Here is a 15,858-nt window from a genome sequence, read left to right on the forward strand (position 1 = left end):
GTAGCGTTGGGGCCATAGTTTACAGCACAGAGCAAGAGATCATATCACCCCTTCCGCACAGTGTAGATTTGTGTCCACCTCAGAAGTTTAGAAGTGGTTTCCACCCCGCCTAGGGTCCCTCATCCACTTCGATTCACACGTCTCTTTAGACCCGCCAGGGTTGACCTCTTGGACTCCTTGTCCTCAATCTTGCTCCGCCTGGAGCCACTTCTGTTGGACGGCTCACGCGTCCTTTGTCCTGGCCGGGGTTGACCTGTTGGACTCCTTGTTCTCAGTCCTACTTCTGTCGATCCGGATCCTTCGTCAAATAGCTGTTTGGTGGGCCTGCCAAAGTCAGCCGTAGTTACGTTACTCCTGCTATGCCTCTACAACCTAATACCAGTGCGGGGTGGTCCTTTTATGCCACTTTTGGAGGTGGACCCCGGGTCAGCTATTGACATGAACCCTGCCCTGTTGGGGTCTCCCAAAAAGGCGAGGTGCCCGATGGTGCCTCGAGTTCTTTGTTTCTTTAAGGAAAAAGGGTCAGCCTTCCTTGTTATCTTCCACCTTTCAGGGGTCTGCAGAAGCGGCTTGTGTCCCACCTCGGGTCTTAACCAATCATGACTTTTCACAGTAGCTCAAGACTGTTTTGTTTCATCTTATCTAGTCTTGTCTTCGTGACAAGGCTGGGAATTCATAGTTCTCCAGGCCTCCCTTGACTCCTTCAGATTCCAGGCCAGGTTTCATGGACCTGCCTTGTAAGGCTTCATTGTTTATGGCTACCCAGTATCTGATGAGGGTCCCAGTCCTAACTAAGTCAGGGTTGTTTGTTTCATCTTTTAATTTGTTTGTGTAAACAAACCAGAAGGCGGAATGCTGAGGCTGCCTTTCTTGCAAGTTGATGTGATCTAAGAGCTCCCCGCTCTGCTATTAGTCCTGTTTGGTTCACACATCCAGCACCAGAGTATTTAGTCACATAAAATCATATAAAAAAGGTACATATAGATACCATTATAGTGATCTCACTTGCCCACTATACTGTGAGCAAGGGTACAATCTTGCACTTTCAAGGACTCTAATAATGAAACAGCTTCTGCTAGCTTACAGCAGGACATATCATAGTATCATATCATTGTAGGTATAGCACAGGAAGAGGCTATTTGGCCTATTGTGCCTGTGCTGGCTCTTTGAAAGAGCTATCCAATCAGTTCCATTCCCCTGCTCTTTCCCCATGGCCCTGCAAATTTTTTCCCTTCAAGTATTTTTCCAATTCCCATTTTGAAATTGCTTCTATTGAATCTGCTTCCACCACCCTTTCAGGCAGAGAATCCCACATCATTACAACTCACTGCGTAAAAAAATGTTTCCTCTTGTCGCCTCTGGCTCTTTCGCCGATCACCTTAAATCTGTGTCCTCTGGTTATCGACCCTTCTGCCACTAGAAACAGTTTCTCCTTATTTACTCTATCAAAACCATTCATGATTTTGAACACCTCTATCAAATCTTCCTTTAACCTTTTCTTTCTATGGAGAACAACCCCAGCTTTTCCAGCTTCTCCACATAATTGAAGTCCGTCATCCCTGGTACCATTCTAGTAAATCTCTTCTACACCCTCTCTAAGGTCTTGACATCCTTCCTAAAGTGTGGTGCCCAGAATTGGTCATAATGCTCCAGCTGAGGCCTAACCAGTGTTTTATAAAGTTTAGCATTACTTCCTTGCTTTTGTACTGTATGCCTCTATTAATAAAGCCCAGGATCCCATATGCTTTTTAACAGCCTTCTCAACTTGTCCTGCCACCTTCAAAGAATAGTGTATGTGCACCCCCAGGTCTCTCTGTTCCTGCCCCAGTACACCAGACTTGGGCTGATAATTGTCAGGTTACATTTGTGCCACATAAGTGCCAGATAATGACCATCTCCAACAAGAAAGTCCAGCCATCTCCCCCTGACCTTCAACAGTGCCACCATCGCCTAGTCCCCTACCATCAAAATCTTGGAGTTCACCATTGACCAGAAGCTTAATTGGACTGTTATAGTACCATTGCTACAAGAATAGAGCAGAGGCTGGGTATTCTGCAATGAATAGCTCACCTCCTAAACTTTTAAAGCTCCTGCATAATCTTATGAAGCTCAAGTTAGGAGTATGATGGAGTACTCACTATTCACCCTACATGGGTGCAGCTGTAACAACAGACAAGAAGCTCGACAGCATCCAGGACAAAGCAATTCACTTGATCAGTACCCTTGTCACTCTTTTAATTCAGGCCCCCTTTTTAGAAGGGGGAGGGTTAAGGAGGTGTCGTTTAGTCACTCTTTTAATTCAGGCCCCCTGTTTGGAAGGTGGAGGGGTTAAGGAGTTAACTTTATATATTTTTTATATATAAACCCCACAAATCAGACCCAAAGAAAAAAACAAATAAACAAGGTTAAATAATAATCTCATTGCCCCAATCAACAAAGCACTCCAGTCCCTGCGGTGCCCACCACACAAGGAAAGCCTCAAGTGTACCGGCAGACACCGCGTGATCCCTCTCCAGGGCCACCCGGGCGTGGAGAATCAGTACCCTTGTCACTGGATTCAATATCCAGCCCCACCATCATCGGTGCGCTATGGCTGCAGTACGTCTGCCAATAGGCTGCACTGCAGCAACTCACCAATATTACTTCAACAGCACTTTCCTTTGCTGAAACCTCTACCACCAAGGACAACAGTAGCAATATCATGGGAACACCATCACCTTCAAATTCCCCTCCTAGTCACACTCCTTCCTGACCTGGACATATATAGCTATGCTCCTTCATTGTCGCTTCATTAATATCTTTGAATTCCAATCATTATGGGAGTGCCATTACCACAAGGACTGCAGTGGTTCAAGGAGAAGGCCCAGCACTACCTTCTCGAGGCAAGTAGGGATGGGCAATAAATGTGATGTTGTCAGCATCACCCAGATCCAGAGAACAAATATAAACAGTCTCAGAGTTTCCTCATCAACTACGTGCCATGCATCTGCTTTCGGCATGGTGTAAAAACTTACACCAGGCAGTTTGAGCATTGTGCAAGCCAACTTGAAGTATTAGACATCTAAGTCCAAAGTCACATACAAGGCTTACTGATCAAAGTCCTTATATGAGGGGTTTTAGTTAAGAGGTGTGCCCACGACAGGGTTATTTCCCCCTTCAGGGTAACCAGTGGCTTACATCAGCGTAGACTGGAGCTCTCCTTCCTCAAAGCTGCTTCCTCGTTTTGCCATAAATCCGTTTCTTAGCTTGGTCGTACATTTTGCACATGATGTGGAGATGCCGGTGATGGACTGGGGTGGACAAATGTAAGGAATCTTACAAGGAATCTTAAAATAAAATTGTTGGACTATAACCTGGTGTTGCAAGATTCCTTACATTTTGCACATGGGCCAAAGGAAGCTGTTGTGTGTGCACGCCTAGGAGTTTTGAACCATGCAAGAAAACTGTTTGGACACATGTCTTAAATGCCACAAGTATTGGGGTTTGTTAAACAACTTTGAGAGGAGAATCAGCATCTGGGACAAGCGAGGAAATTGAGCTTCTTGGAGGCATCTTTAGCAACCGACGGTTTGCAACTGTACTTTTGGTGTTTCACATTGGGAAGTTAGCGTCCAGTATATACATTTTTTTTAAAGTTAATGTTGATAGGGTTCGATTGAGTAGGATGAGAGGAGGCTGGTGTGGAGCATAAACGCCACCATTGACCAGTGGGGCCGAATGGCCTGTTTCTGTGCCGTACATTCTATGTCCGTGCTTCTTACGGGAGACAACGTGCCACCTGCCAGCGTTTCAACCTAACATAATAGTCATGATCGATGATTGACGTGCAGCAGAGCCGTCCAGAATCATCGCTTTATACAAAAGCACCAATCAGGATGAAGTGGGCGGGACCAACCCCCTGCCAGTCGGTTTGGTTGAGCGGTGCGGACGGTTTGGTGACCCGTGAGGAGACCGTGTTGTCGGCAAAGTGTCACTGACCTACTGCTCCAACATCTTACAGCCAGGGATCAGACCTCCACATCCTCCCCTCATTTACTGTGGGTTTTTTTTTAAAAAAAACATTACGACGGGTCTGGTTATTTTTTTATATAAACGCTCTCTTGCAACATTTAAACCATTTTGCAAGTTTGACCGGCTGGACGTTTCGACCGAGGCCTTCAGCTGGGTGTTGGCAGCCTGGTCCCCCGCTTCCACCCCCCTGGGTTGCGTTAGGAGTTCGCTCCGGATCGGCTGCGTTCAGCCTCTCGGCTTCTCACGCTGGTCGACGCGGCCTGGCCTGGCTATGCCTGTGAGGAACAAATCTAAATCGTCGAGCAGAGATTCGGGCCAGAGTGTGAGGCAGAACCCGGAGGATGCAGACACCAGCACGGCAGCAGCGGCGGCGGCGGCAGACACCTCGGCGCAGGAGGAGGAATTTAAACCCGAGAAAAACCGAAGCGATCCGGACATCGTCAAATCTCCGAGTGATCCCAAAGAGTACAGGTAATGCGAGCCTGTCGAACAGCCCACACACATTCACCCGCATCTCGGGTCGTCACCCGCGAGGGGGGAAATGGCCTAAAGGGGTCTCGGAAGGGGCGATTCCTTCTCTCCGTTAGAAGGGCGGGATATTCTCTTTGCATCCGAAAGAAAAAAAAAATCGCAATCAAATTTTTGTTGATAAAATGCATGGGAAGAACGCATTACATCCCTAACCATTCATGCTGGGAAAAGGAAGTGCCATGTAGTACCCGAAGAGGAAGGAGAGATAATCGGATGGAGATATGATCCCCCTCCTCCAGGGAGACTGCTCCCATGAAAAAGTTTATAATTTGGGAATAGCGGGAAATCTGGGAGCAAGTTGCTGACTTGTTTCCAGCTGATTTGTCAGTTGGGATAGATTGTATTTAATAGCACTTGAATCGTCTCTTAAAGCGCTTCAGATTCAATACATCACATGGAAGTAGTGCCTGTTATATAGGCAAACATAGTAGTATAGCAACATAGTGAGCAAACCAGCAAACCTGAACTATTCTCTCTGCTAGGGTAGAAAATTGGCTACTTTCAACTGTCAACTAACATCAATTTAAAAAAAACAATGGTACTGGTGGAAAAATGAACAGTTGTCAACTCTGCAATGTGGAACATTTTGAGGGACCTAAATGACAAACAAAAATTATCTGGAGACCAGTTTATTAGCAGGATGTACTATAAAATGTATTCAAATATACTTAGTGTGAAGAAATGTTTGTGGAAATAACATTTGATCAGCATCTCCAAAAGTAATGGCTGACCTAATAATTTACTTTGAACTATTTTTTGTGAGTTGCAGTTGTGATCGTTCATGCAGTTTGTAGTGATGGATGTTAAGCTGGGACGCGATTTACACAAAAATCGTATACCCTGATAATCGTATACCACAATTCCTCCACGATTATTTTACTTAAACTGCAGGTCAAGTAAAATTAAATGATATCAAAACAAATATGAATTAAATTGACAGATGCATTTCAGAGTGGTTGCTACTGATGTCAATGTGGAATGTTTTACACCACATTGCCACCTATTCTGTCCCAGGCGTGGCTCAGTGCTAACATTCTTCCCTCTGTGTCAGAAGGTTTTGGGTCCAAGCCCAAGACTTTAGCACATAATCTAGCCTGGCATTTCTGTGCAGTACTGAAAGAGTGCTGTATTGTCAGAGGTGCCATCTTCCAGATGAGACATTAAACCAAGGGCCCAACTGCTTGCTTAAGTGAATTTAAAAGATCCCATGGTACTAATCAAAGAAGAGCAGGGAAGTTCTCCCAGTGTCCCAACCAATATTTATCCCTCGACCAACACCAATAAAAGAGATTATCTGGCCATTTATCTCATTATTTGTGGGACCTTGCTGCTCTGTTTTCCTATATTACAACAATGACATCATGTCAAAATTACTTAATTGGCTGTGAAGCGCTTTGGGATGTACTGCAGATGTAGAATGCAAGTTTTTCTTAATTGCAGTGTTATCGGCATGAAGCGCAAAAAAATCTTCTAATGTAGATTGTTATTCCATGGTGTACACCACAGTAATATCGGGAACGGTAGTGCAGTGGTTATGTTATTGGACTAATAATCCAAAGAGCTCAAATCCCACCATGGCAGTTTGAGAATTTGAACTCAGTTTAAAAATTTAAAATGCTGCTATCAGTAAAAGTGACCATAAAACTGTTGGATTGCCAACCAACTGACTCACTAATGTCCTTTAGGGAAGGAAATATGCTGTCCTTGACTGGTCTATATGTGACTCTTGACTGCCCTCTGAAGTAACCTAGCCATATTGTTACAATGCAGTTATTCCAGATGAATATATAAAACCACATTGTTACAGTGCTGTTTCTCCACAAGCGTGTAAGATACATACAAGTGTAATAGATCCATATTGTTGAGTACTGTTACTCCATGTGAGTATGATACTTCTATTTTGTTACCGTATTACATGACAGGAATGCGATAGACCCATATTGTTAGTGCTGTTACTGAATGTCTGTACCAAAATATTCATATCATTGGTGATATTGCTCTATGCAAGTGTGATCTATATTGTTACAATGCTGTTAATCCACAGAAGTGTGAGTCATATCGTTACAGTACTTTGCTGCATACGAGTATGATCCATATTGTTACAGGGAAATTGGTCCAAGTGAGTATAATAGGTCCATTTTGTTGCAATTATAAAATGATGCTGCAAAGTGACAGTTGATTTTCTTAGACGGTAGAATTTTTGCCAAATTTCTTTTGACTCGAGATATACCACAGAAGAGATACTGGAATGATGAAAGCAGATTACCCTGCAAATGTTCTGATGATGCTACAAACTGTAAGAGCAAAGCTCAAGCAGTTTGTCAGCCTAGAATTCTCTGACTGATGTGGAATTGAAACTTGTTTATGTATGATAGGCTGGCCTTTTGATACAAATTGATGGAATTAACATGAGTGGATACAGTCTTTTCATAGTGTGTTTTTAGCAGTGCATGATTTAACCCATACCCCGATGAACTTGTTTGTTTAAGTGGCACTGTATTGCCCACGCTGTGTGCCACTAAGTTATCTGGGGCATTCGGGCTGGTTTCAAGTTCCAAATGTCAGACTGTTTTAAATGTAATGATTTGAATTGGTGGTTCTCAAGCTATGGTAGTCTGTTTCCTGATTAGCTAAACACTGGCTACCATCATGGGCTGTTATAAACTTGGGTGGTATAGGGCTAGTTCCAAAATGCAAAATAGAGGAGGCACAAGAGAACAGGTAAGAAATGTATTTAAACTGAAGGAAATAAAGTGTAGATTTCAGAAATAACGTAAGCAAACTTTACCTAAAACTACCCCTGACATTATAGAATCATAGAAAATTTGGCCCATCGTGTCTTCGCCGGCCGAAAATGGGCCACCCAGCCTAATCCCACCTTCCACCACTTGGTCCGTAGCCTTGTAGGTTACGGCACTTCATGTGCACGTCCAGTTACTTTTTAAATGAGTTGAGGGTTTCTGCCTCGGCCACCCTTTCAGGCGATCCTTCTACCAATCACTTCAAATCTATGCCCCTGGTTATTGACCTCTCTGCTGAAGGAAGTAGGTCCTTCCTATCCATTCTGTCTAGGCCCCTCATAATTTTGTACACCTCAATTAAATTACCCCTCAGCCTCCTCCGTTCCAAAGAAAAAAAATCCAGCCTATACAATCTTTTCTCATAGCTAAAATTCTCCAGTCCTGGCATCGTCCTCATAAATCTCCTCTGTACCCTCTCTAGTGCAATTACATCCTTCCTCTAATTGGTGACCAGAACTGTACACAGTACTCAAGCTGTGGCCTAACCAGTGTTTTACATAGTTCCAGTATAACCTTCCTGCTCTTACATTCTGTGTCTCAGCTAATAAAGGAAAGTATTCCGTATGCTTTCTTAACATCTTTATTACTGTAAATGCCACAGTTTATTTCAGTGCGTTAGTGGAAAACTTTTTTTCCCAAAGGCGTTGGAGGTGTAAGTGTTAAATAAACATGGACAATCAGAAAATAAATTTACAAGGGTTAGATGACAAGGCCAATATCACCAAAACAGTTTAACTAGTCATCTCATTGTTGTACGTAGCACTTTGCTCTGCATAAATTGACTGTTACATTTACCTACAAAACGATAGTGACTGCACTTCAAAAGTACGTAATTAGTTGTGAAATGCTTTGGGACATCTTGAGAACGTAAAAGGCACAATATAAATAAGTCCTTCTCCTTAACTTGGTCGGCTTCCTCCTACGGTCTGGAAGTTTTTAAAACCCAAACTTGATGTCAGCTAATTCTATTTCCTGATCTACATCTTTTACTCTTTTCAGTTTTGGTTATGTCCTGCACTGTGTGCTGTGACCCTATCTCTGGGTTGCTCAAGTTATGAAATGCACAGTATAATATGTTTTTGTGTCAAATCACGCCTGTATGCTTCTGGTTCATATTACATAAGAACATAAGAACATAAGAAATTGGAGCAGGAGTAGGCCAATCGGCCCCTCGAGCCTGCTCCGCCATTCAATAAGATCATGGCTGATCTGATCCCAACCACAAATCTAAAGAACACAAGAAGTCGGAGCAGGACCCGGCCACATAGCCCCTGGGCCCTCTCCGCCACCCACAGGGCATTGACCGATCCGAACTCAGCTTCATGTCCAATTTCCTGCCCGCTCCCCATAACCCCTAATTCCCTTTACTTCTAGGAAACTGTCTATTTCTGTTTTAAATTTATCTAATGATGTAGCTTCCACAGCTTCCTGGGGCAGCAAATTCCACAGACCTACCACCCTCTGAGTGAAGAAGTTTCTCCTCATCTCAGTTTTGAAAGAGCAGCCCCTTATTCTAAGATTATGCCCCCTAGTTCTAGTTTCACCCATCTTTGGGAACATCCTTACTGCATCCACCCGATCAAGACCCTTCACAATCTTATATGTTTCAATAAGATCGCCTCTCATTCTTCTGAACTCCAATGAGTAGAGTCCCAATCGACTCAACCTCTCCTCATATGTCCGCCCCCTCATCCCCGGGATTAACCGAGTGAACCTTCTTTGTACTGCCTCGAGAGCAAGTATGTCTTTTCTTAAGTATGGAGACCAAAACTGTATGCAGTATTCCAGGTGCGGTCTCACCAATACCTTATATAACTGCAGCAATACCTCCTTGTTTTTATATTCTATCCCCCTAGCAATATAAGCCAACATTCCGTTGGCTTTCTTGATCACCTGCTGCACCTGCATACCAACTTTTTGATTTTCTTGCACTAGGACCCCCAGATCCCTTTGTACTGCAGTACTTTCCAGTCTCTCGCCATTAAGAAAATAACTTGCTCTCTGATTTTTCCTGCCAAAGTGCATAACCTCACATTTTCCAATATTATATTGCATCTGCCAAATCTCCGCCCACTCACCCAGCCTGTCTATATCCCCTTGCAGGTTTTTTATGTCCTCCTCACTCTCTACTTTCCCTCCCATCTTTGTATCATCTGCAAATTTTGATATGTTGCACTCGGTCCCCTCCTCCAAATCGTTAATATAGATTGTAAAGAGTTGGGGACCCAGCACCGACCCCTGTGGAACACCACTGGTTACTGGTTGCCAGTCCGAAAATGAACCATTTATCCCAACTCTCTGCTTCCTGTTTGATAACCAATCCTCCACCCATGCCAGAATATTACCCCCAATCCCGTGATTTTTTATCTTAAGTAATAATCTTTTATGTGGCACCTTGTCGAATGCCTTCTGGAAGTCTAAATACACTACGTCCACTGGTTCCCCTTTATCCACCCTATACGTTATATCCTCGAAGAACTCAAGCAAATTTGTCAGACATGACTTCCCCTTCATAAAGCCATGCTGACTTTGTCCTATTAAATTATGCTTATCTAAATGTTCCGTTACTGTCTCCTTAATAATAGACTCCAAAATTTTACCCACCACAGATGTTAAGCTAACTGGCCTATAATTTCCAGCCTTCTGCCTACTACCCTTTTTAAATAACGGTGTTACATTAGCAGTTTTCCAATCTGCCGGGACCTCTCCTGAGTCCAGGGAATTTTGGAAAACTATCACCAAAGCATCCACAATCCCTACTGCCACTTCCCTCAAGACCCTAGGATGGAAGCCATCAGGTCCAGGGGATTTATCCGCCTTGAGTCCCATTATTTTACTGAGTACCATCTCTTGAGTGATTTTAATCGTATTTAGCTCCTCCCCCCCGAGAGTCCCCTGTTTGTCCAGTGTTGGGATATTCTTAGTGTCCTCTACTGTAAAGACTGAAACAAAATATTTGTTCAGCATTTTTGCCATCTCCATGTTTCCCACCATTAATTTCCCGGTCTCATCCTCTAAGGGACCTATGTTTGCCTTAGCCACCCTTTTTCTTTTTATATAACTATAGAAACTCTTGCTATCTGTTTTTATATTTTTTGCTAATTTCTTTTCATAATCTAACTTCCCTTTCTTAATCAATCCTTTAGTTACTTTTTGCTGTCTTTTGAAGAATTCCCAATCTTCTATCCTCCCACTAAGTTTGGCTACCTTATATGTCCTTGTTTTTAGTCGGATACTATCCTTGATTTCTTTACTTAGCCACGGGTGGCTGTCATTTCTTTTACACCCTTTTTTCCTCAGTGGAATATATTTATTTTGAAAGTTGTAAAATAACTCCCTAAATGAACACCACTGCTCATGTACCGTCTTACCCTTTAATCTATTTTCCCAGTCCACTTTAATCAATTTCGCTCTCATACCATCATAGTCTCCTTTATTCAAGCTCAGTACGCTTGTTTGAGAATCAACCTTCTCACCCTCTAATTGGATATGGAATTCAACCATGTTGTGGTCGCTCGTTCCAAGGGGATCCTTAACTAGGACATTATTAATTAATCCTGACTCATTACACAGGACCAGGTCCAAGGTTGCCTGCCCCCTTGTAGGATCAGTTACATACTGCTCAAGAAATCCATCCCTGATGCACTCAATGAACTCGTCCTCAAGGCTGCTCTGCACAATTTGATTTGTCCAGTTAATATGATAATTAAAATCCCCCATAATTATGGCTGTTCCCTTATTACATGCCCCGACTATCTCCTGATTAATACTTCTTCCAGCAGAGTTGCAACTATTAGGAGGCCTATATACTACGCCCACTAATGTTTTTTTCCCCTTATTATTCCTTATCTCCACCCAAACTGTTTCATTATCTTGATGCTTTGTCCCAATATCATTTCTCTGTATTACAGTGATTCCTTCCTTTATTAACATAGCCACCCCACCTCCCCTTCCTTCCTGCCTGTCCTTCCTGATTGTTAAATACCCTGGCATATTTAATTCCCAGTCGTTGTCACCCTGCAGCCATGTTTCTGTAATGGCCACAAGATCATACCCATACGTAGTTATTTGTGCCGTTAACTCGTCCATTTTATTACGAATGCTACGTGCATTCAGATAAAGAACTTTCAAATCTGTTTTGTGACGCTTAGTTCCTGCTTTTTCCTTTTTTAACACTTTACCTATTACTCCATACCTTCTGTCCCTTCCTGTTACGCTTTCCTCTCTCTCCCTGCTCAGGTTCCCAACCCCCTGCCACTTTAGTTTAAACCCTCCCCAACAGCACTAGCAAACACTCCTCCTAGGACAGCGGTCCCGGCCCTGCCCAGGTGCAGACCGTCCGGTTTGTACTGGTCCCACCTCCCCCAGAACCGTTTCCAGTGTCCCAGGAATTTGAATCCCTCCCCCTTGCACCATTCCTCTAGCCACATATTCATTTGAAATATCCTCCTATTTCTACTCTGACTAGCACGTGGCACTGGCAGCAATCCTGAGATTACTACCTTTGAGGTCCTATTTTTTAATTTACCTCCTAACTCCCTATATTCTGCTTTTAGGACCTCATCCCCTTTTTTACCTATATCGTTGGTGCCTATGTGCACCACGACAGCTGGCTGTTCGCCCTCCCCCTCCAAAATGTTCTGTAGCCGCTCCGAGACATCCTTGATCCTTGCACCAGGGAGGCAACACACCATCCTGGAGTCTCGGTTGCGGCCGCAGAAACGCCTGTCTATTCCCCTTACAATTGAGTCCCCTATCACTATAGCTCTGCTACTCTTTTTCCTCCCAGCCTGTGCAGCAGAGCTACCCGTGGTGCATATTCTTTTGGTAAGGATGAAAGGAACAGTATTCCATTGTGCTGATTCCTCAGGTGAAGAGATGAGCAAAGGCTGAACCTGGGGACTATTAGCTAAACTTCCTTCGTAGTCATTTTGGGTAACTGGCTTATGCATTTTTGGTCTCCATTCCTCCAGAAAGGGAATCTTTCCAATACAAGAGACCCTCGGCATTGCCGGTCCTCTCGTGGAGTAAAATATGCTAAGTTTGCTACAACATCTGCTTGAGATTACTTAAAAGTTTGTCGTCTTTTTACTAAAGCCCTAACTGATTTTGCAAATTAATCTAAATGATAGATACTCAAGGAAATGGGGTGCCTAACGTGCAGCTTGTGGGGAGGGATGTTTGCTGCATGGACGATGTAGCAGTGTTTAGTCCACCATGTGGAGACAGGGTCATCGAATATTTTTAAGGCTGAGTTAGATTCCTGATTAACAAGGGAGTCAAAGGTTATAGTAGGTAGATGGGAAAGTAGGGTTGAGGTCACAATCAGATCAGCCATGATCTTATCAAATGGCAGAGCAGGCTCGAGGAGCCGAATGGCCTACTCCTGCTCTTAATTCGTTGTTGAACCCCACTGTGTGGGTAATTGTGTGAACAAATCTACATCTCATCACTGGAGGGTGGCAAATGTAACCCTACTATTTAAAAAAGGAGGGAGAGAAAAAACAAGGAATTACAGACCAGTTAGCCTAACATCAGTAGTGGGGAAAATGCTAGAGTCTATTATAAAAGATGTGATAACAGAACACTTAGAAAGCATTAACAGCATTGGCCAAAGTCAGCATGGGTTTATGAAAGGGAAATCATGCTTACCAAATCTACTAGAGTTTTTTGAGGAGGTAACTAGTAGAATAATAGATAGGGGAGAACCAGTGGATGTGGTGTACTTGGATTTTCAGAAGGCTTTTGATAAGGTCCCACACAAGAGGTTAGTGTGCAAAATTAAAGCACATGGAATTGGGAGGAATATACTGGCATGGATTGAGAATTGGTTGACAGACAGGAAACAGAGAGTAGGAATAAACGGGTCTTTTTCTGGGTGGCAGGCAGTGACTGGTGGGGTACCGCAGGGATCAGTGCTTGGGCCCCAGCTATTCACAATACATATCAATGATTTGGATGGGGGAACTAAATGTAACATTTCCAAGTTTGCAGACGACACAAAGCTGGGGTGGAATGTGAGCCGTGAGGCTCCAATGTGATTTAGACAAGTCGTGTGAGTGGGCAAGAACATGGCAGATGCGGTATAACATGGATAAATGTGAGGTTATCCACTTTGGTTGTAAAAACAGAAAGGCAGATTATTATCTGAATGGTGATTGATTGGGAAAAGGGGAGGTGCAACAAGACCTGGGTGTCCTTGTACACCAGTCGCTGAAAGCAAGCATTAAGGTGCATCAAGCAGCTAGGAAGGTGAATGGTTTGTTGGCCTTCATTGCAAGAGGATTTGAGTACAGGAGCAGGGATGTCTTACTGCAGTTATACAGGGCCTTGGTGAGACCACATCTGGAGCATTGTGTGCAGTTTTGGTCTCCTTATCTGAGGAAGGATGTCCTTGCCATGGAGGGAGTGCAACGAAGGTTTACCAGACTGATTCCTGGGATGGCAGGACAAACGTATGAGGAGAGATTGGGTTGACTAGGCCCAGATTCACTAGAGTTTAGAAGAATGAGAGGTGATCTCATCGAAACATATAAAATTCTAACAGGACTAGACAGACTAGATGCAGGGAAGATGTTCCCGATGGCTGGGGAGTCCAGAACCAGGGGTCACTGTCTCAGGATACGGGGTATGCCATTTAGAACCGAGGTGAGGAGACATTTCTTTACTCAGAGGGTGGTGAACCTCTGGAATTCTCCACCACAGAAGGCAGTGGAGGCCAGGTTATTAGATGTCCATACTTAAGAAAAGACATACTTGCTCTCGAGGCAGTACAAAGAAGGTTCACTCGGTTAATCCAGGGGATGAGGGGTTGGACATATGAGGAGAGGTTGAGTGGATTGGGACTCTACTCATTGGAGTTCAGAAGAATGAGAGGCGATCTTATTGAAACATATAAGATTGTGAAGGGGCTTGATCGGGTGGATGCGGTAAGGATGTTCCCAAGGATGGGTGAAACTAGAACTAGGGGGCATAATCTTAGAATAAGGGGCTGCTCTTTCAAAACTGAGATGAGGAGAAACTTCTTCACTCAGAGGGTGGTAAGTCTGTGGAATTTGCTGCCCCAGGAAGCTGTGGAAGCTGCATCATTAAATAAATTTAAAACAGAAATAGACAGTTTCCTAGAAGTGAAGGGAATTAGGGATTAAGGGGAGCGGGCTGGAAATTGGACATGAATTTAAATTTGAGGTTAGGATCAGATCAGTCATGATCTTATTGAATGGCGGAGCAGGCTCAAGGGGCCGATTGGCCTACTCTTGCTCCTATTTCTTATGTTCTCATGTATTCAAGAAGGAGATAGATATATTTCTTAATGCTAAAGGGATCAAGGGATATGTGGAAAAAACAGGAACAGGGTACTGAGTTAGACGATCAGCCATGATCATTTTGAATGGTGGAGCAGGCCTACTCTTGCTCCTATTTTCTATGTTTCTATGTCGTTGGAATTTTTAATGAGTGCCACACAAACAAGGCACTGGTTGGTTGTGTTCTTTAATGATCAAATACGAGTAAGTAATTTTGCAATACAATTTGTTGAGAAGGTAATCTATTTTCGCAACGGATTTGAATTCAAAGAACTCAGCCATTTTCAGTTTGCTGCTTATAGGAGTGGCATATTTTTTTCCAAACTTTTTATTTTGGTTTTTTTTTAAATCAACAATGAACAGGGCAGGGTTAGATGTGACAGTTGTCCTTCATGTTTCATATCAGGCGTTGGAGGAGGAAAAATAAACCAGAATTACTACTTACTGATCTCTGTCCAGTGATCCCTGCTGGACATTGGGTGAAGACAGGGTGGGCTCAACTCTCATGCTCCATCTTGTTGAATAGTCTGTCAACGCTCACTGTCTGGGCTCATATTTGAAGTGTGGCCACTCGATTGAAGTACTGGATCATACTCGAACATGAGTTGGGCACCTTAGAGGGGAGAAAATTTGGAAGTAGAGGAAAAAAGTCCCCTTTTAAAAAAAAAAATGTGCCTCATTCTGGCACATTTCCGGATCCAGCTGGTCCAATCAGATAATAAGCATGTTGTATATTTCTCATACAGCATAAAACTGATTTTGAACCAATTGAAAAATGAAATAAATGATGGTGTGGCAGAGTACTAGAGCACAGATTTAAATCCCACTCTGCTCAGTTCCAGATCTGAAACATATTGGGGGAAAAATTTGATAGAAACTATTGTTGGGTATAGGTAGCGTGATCCGCTATTAACCCATGCCCAATGACCCCTGCGCAGGCAGGACGAAGTTCACCTGCAAGTTGTGTTCAAATCCAGACCTTGCACGTCAATTCAGTGCAATTTGCACTCTCCACCAGCAGGGGATGCCCCAGTCTCTCAAAGGGAGGATGTCTCTTAGAATCTCTTAAAGGTAGACGGTACCTGCTATTTGCTAAAAATAACAGTCAGCTGTCGGCACAGAGTTGAACGCAGATCAGACATCACACACGTAAAACACAGATGCAGGTCCCGTCCTATGTTTATACACTGATGAGTTATGTTAAAACATTG

The 15,858-nt window shown here is 43.4% G+C and overlaps 1 protein-coding gene across 4 annotated transcripts in view; it reads left to right on the forward strand.

The window, feature by feature from the left end:
• Nucleotides 1-3,909: 3,909 nt before the first annotated feature.
• Nucleotides 3,910-15,858, forward strand: part of LOC137325297 (nardilysin-like) — a 107,250-nt gene continuing 95,301 nt past the window's right edge. For all 4 annotated transcript variants that reach the window (XR_010963856.1, XR_010963857.1, XM_067990220.1 and 1 more), the window contains exon 1: nt 3,910-4,482. Coding sequence is in view for 2 of the 4 variants with exons in the window: in XM_067990220.1 (XP_067846321.1) it covers nt 4,283-4,482 (200 nt within the window). In the remaining 2 variants the exon portion in view is untranslated. The remainder of the gene's footprint in view (nt 4,483-15,858) is intronic.

The sequence above is a fragment of the Heptranchias perlo genome, chromosome 9 (genome assembly GCF_035084215.1).
Source record: "Heptranchias perlo isolate sHepPer1 chromosome 9, sHepPer1.hap1, whole genome shotgun sequence".
NCBI lineage: Eukaryota > Metazoa > Chordata > Chondrichthyes > Hexanchiformes > Hexanchidae > Heptranchias > Heptranchias perlo.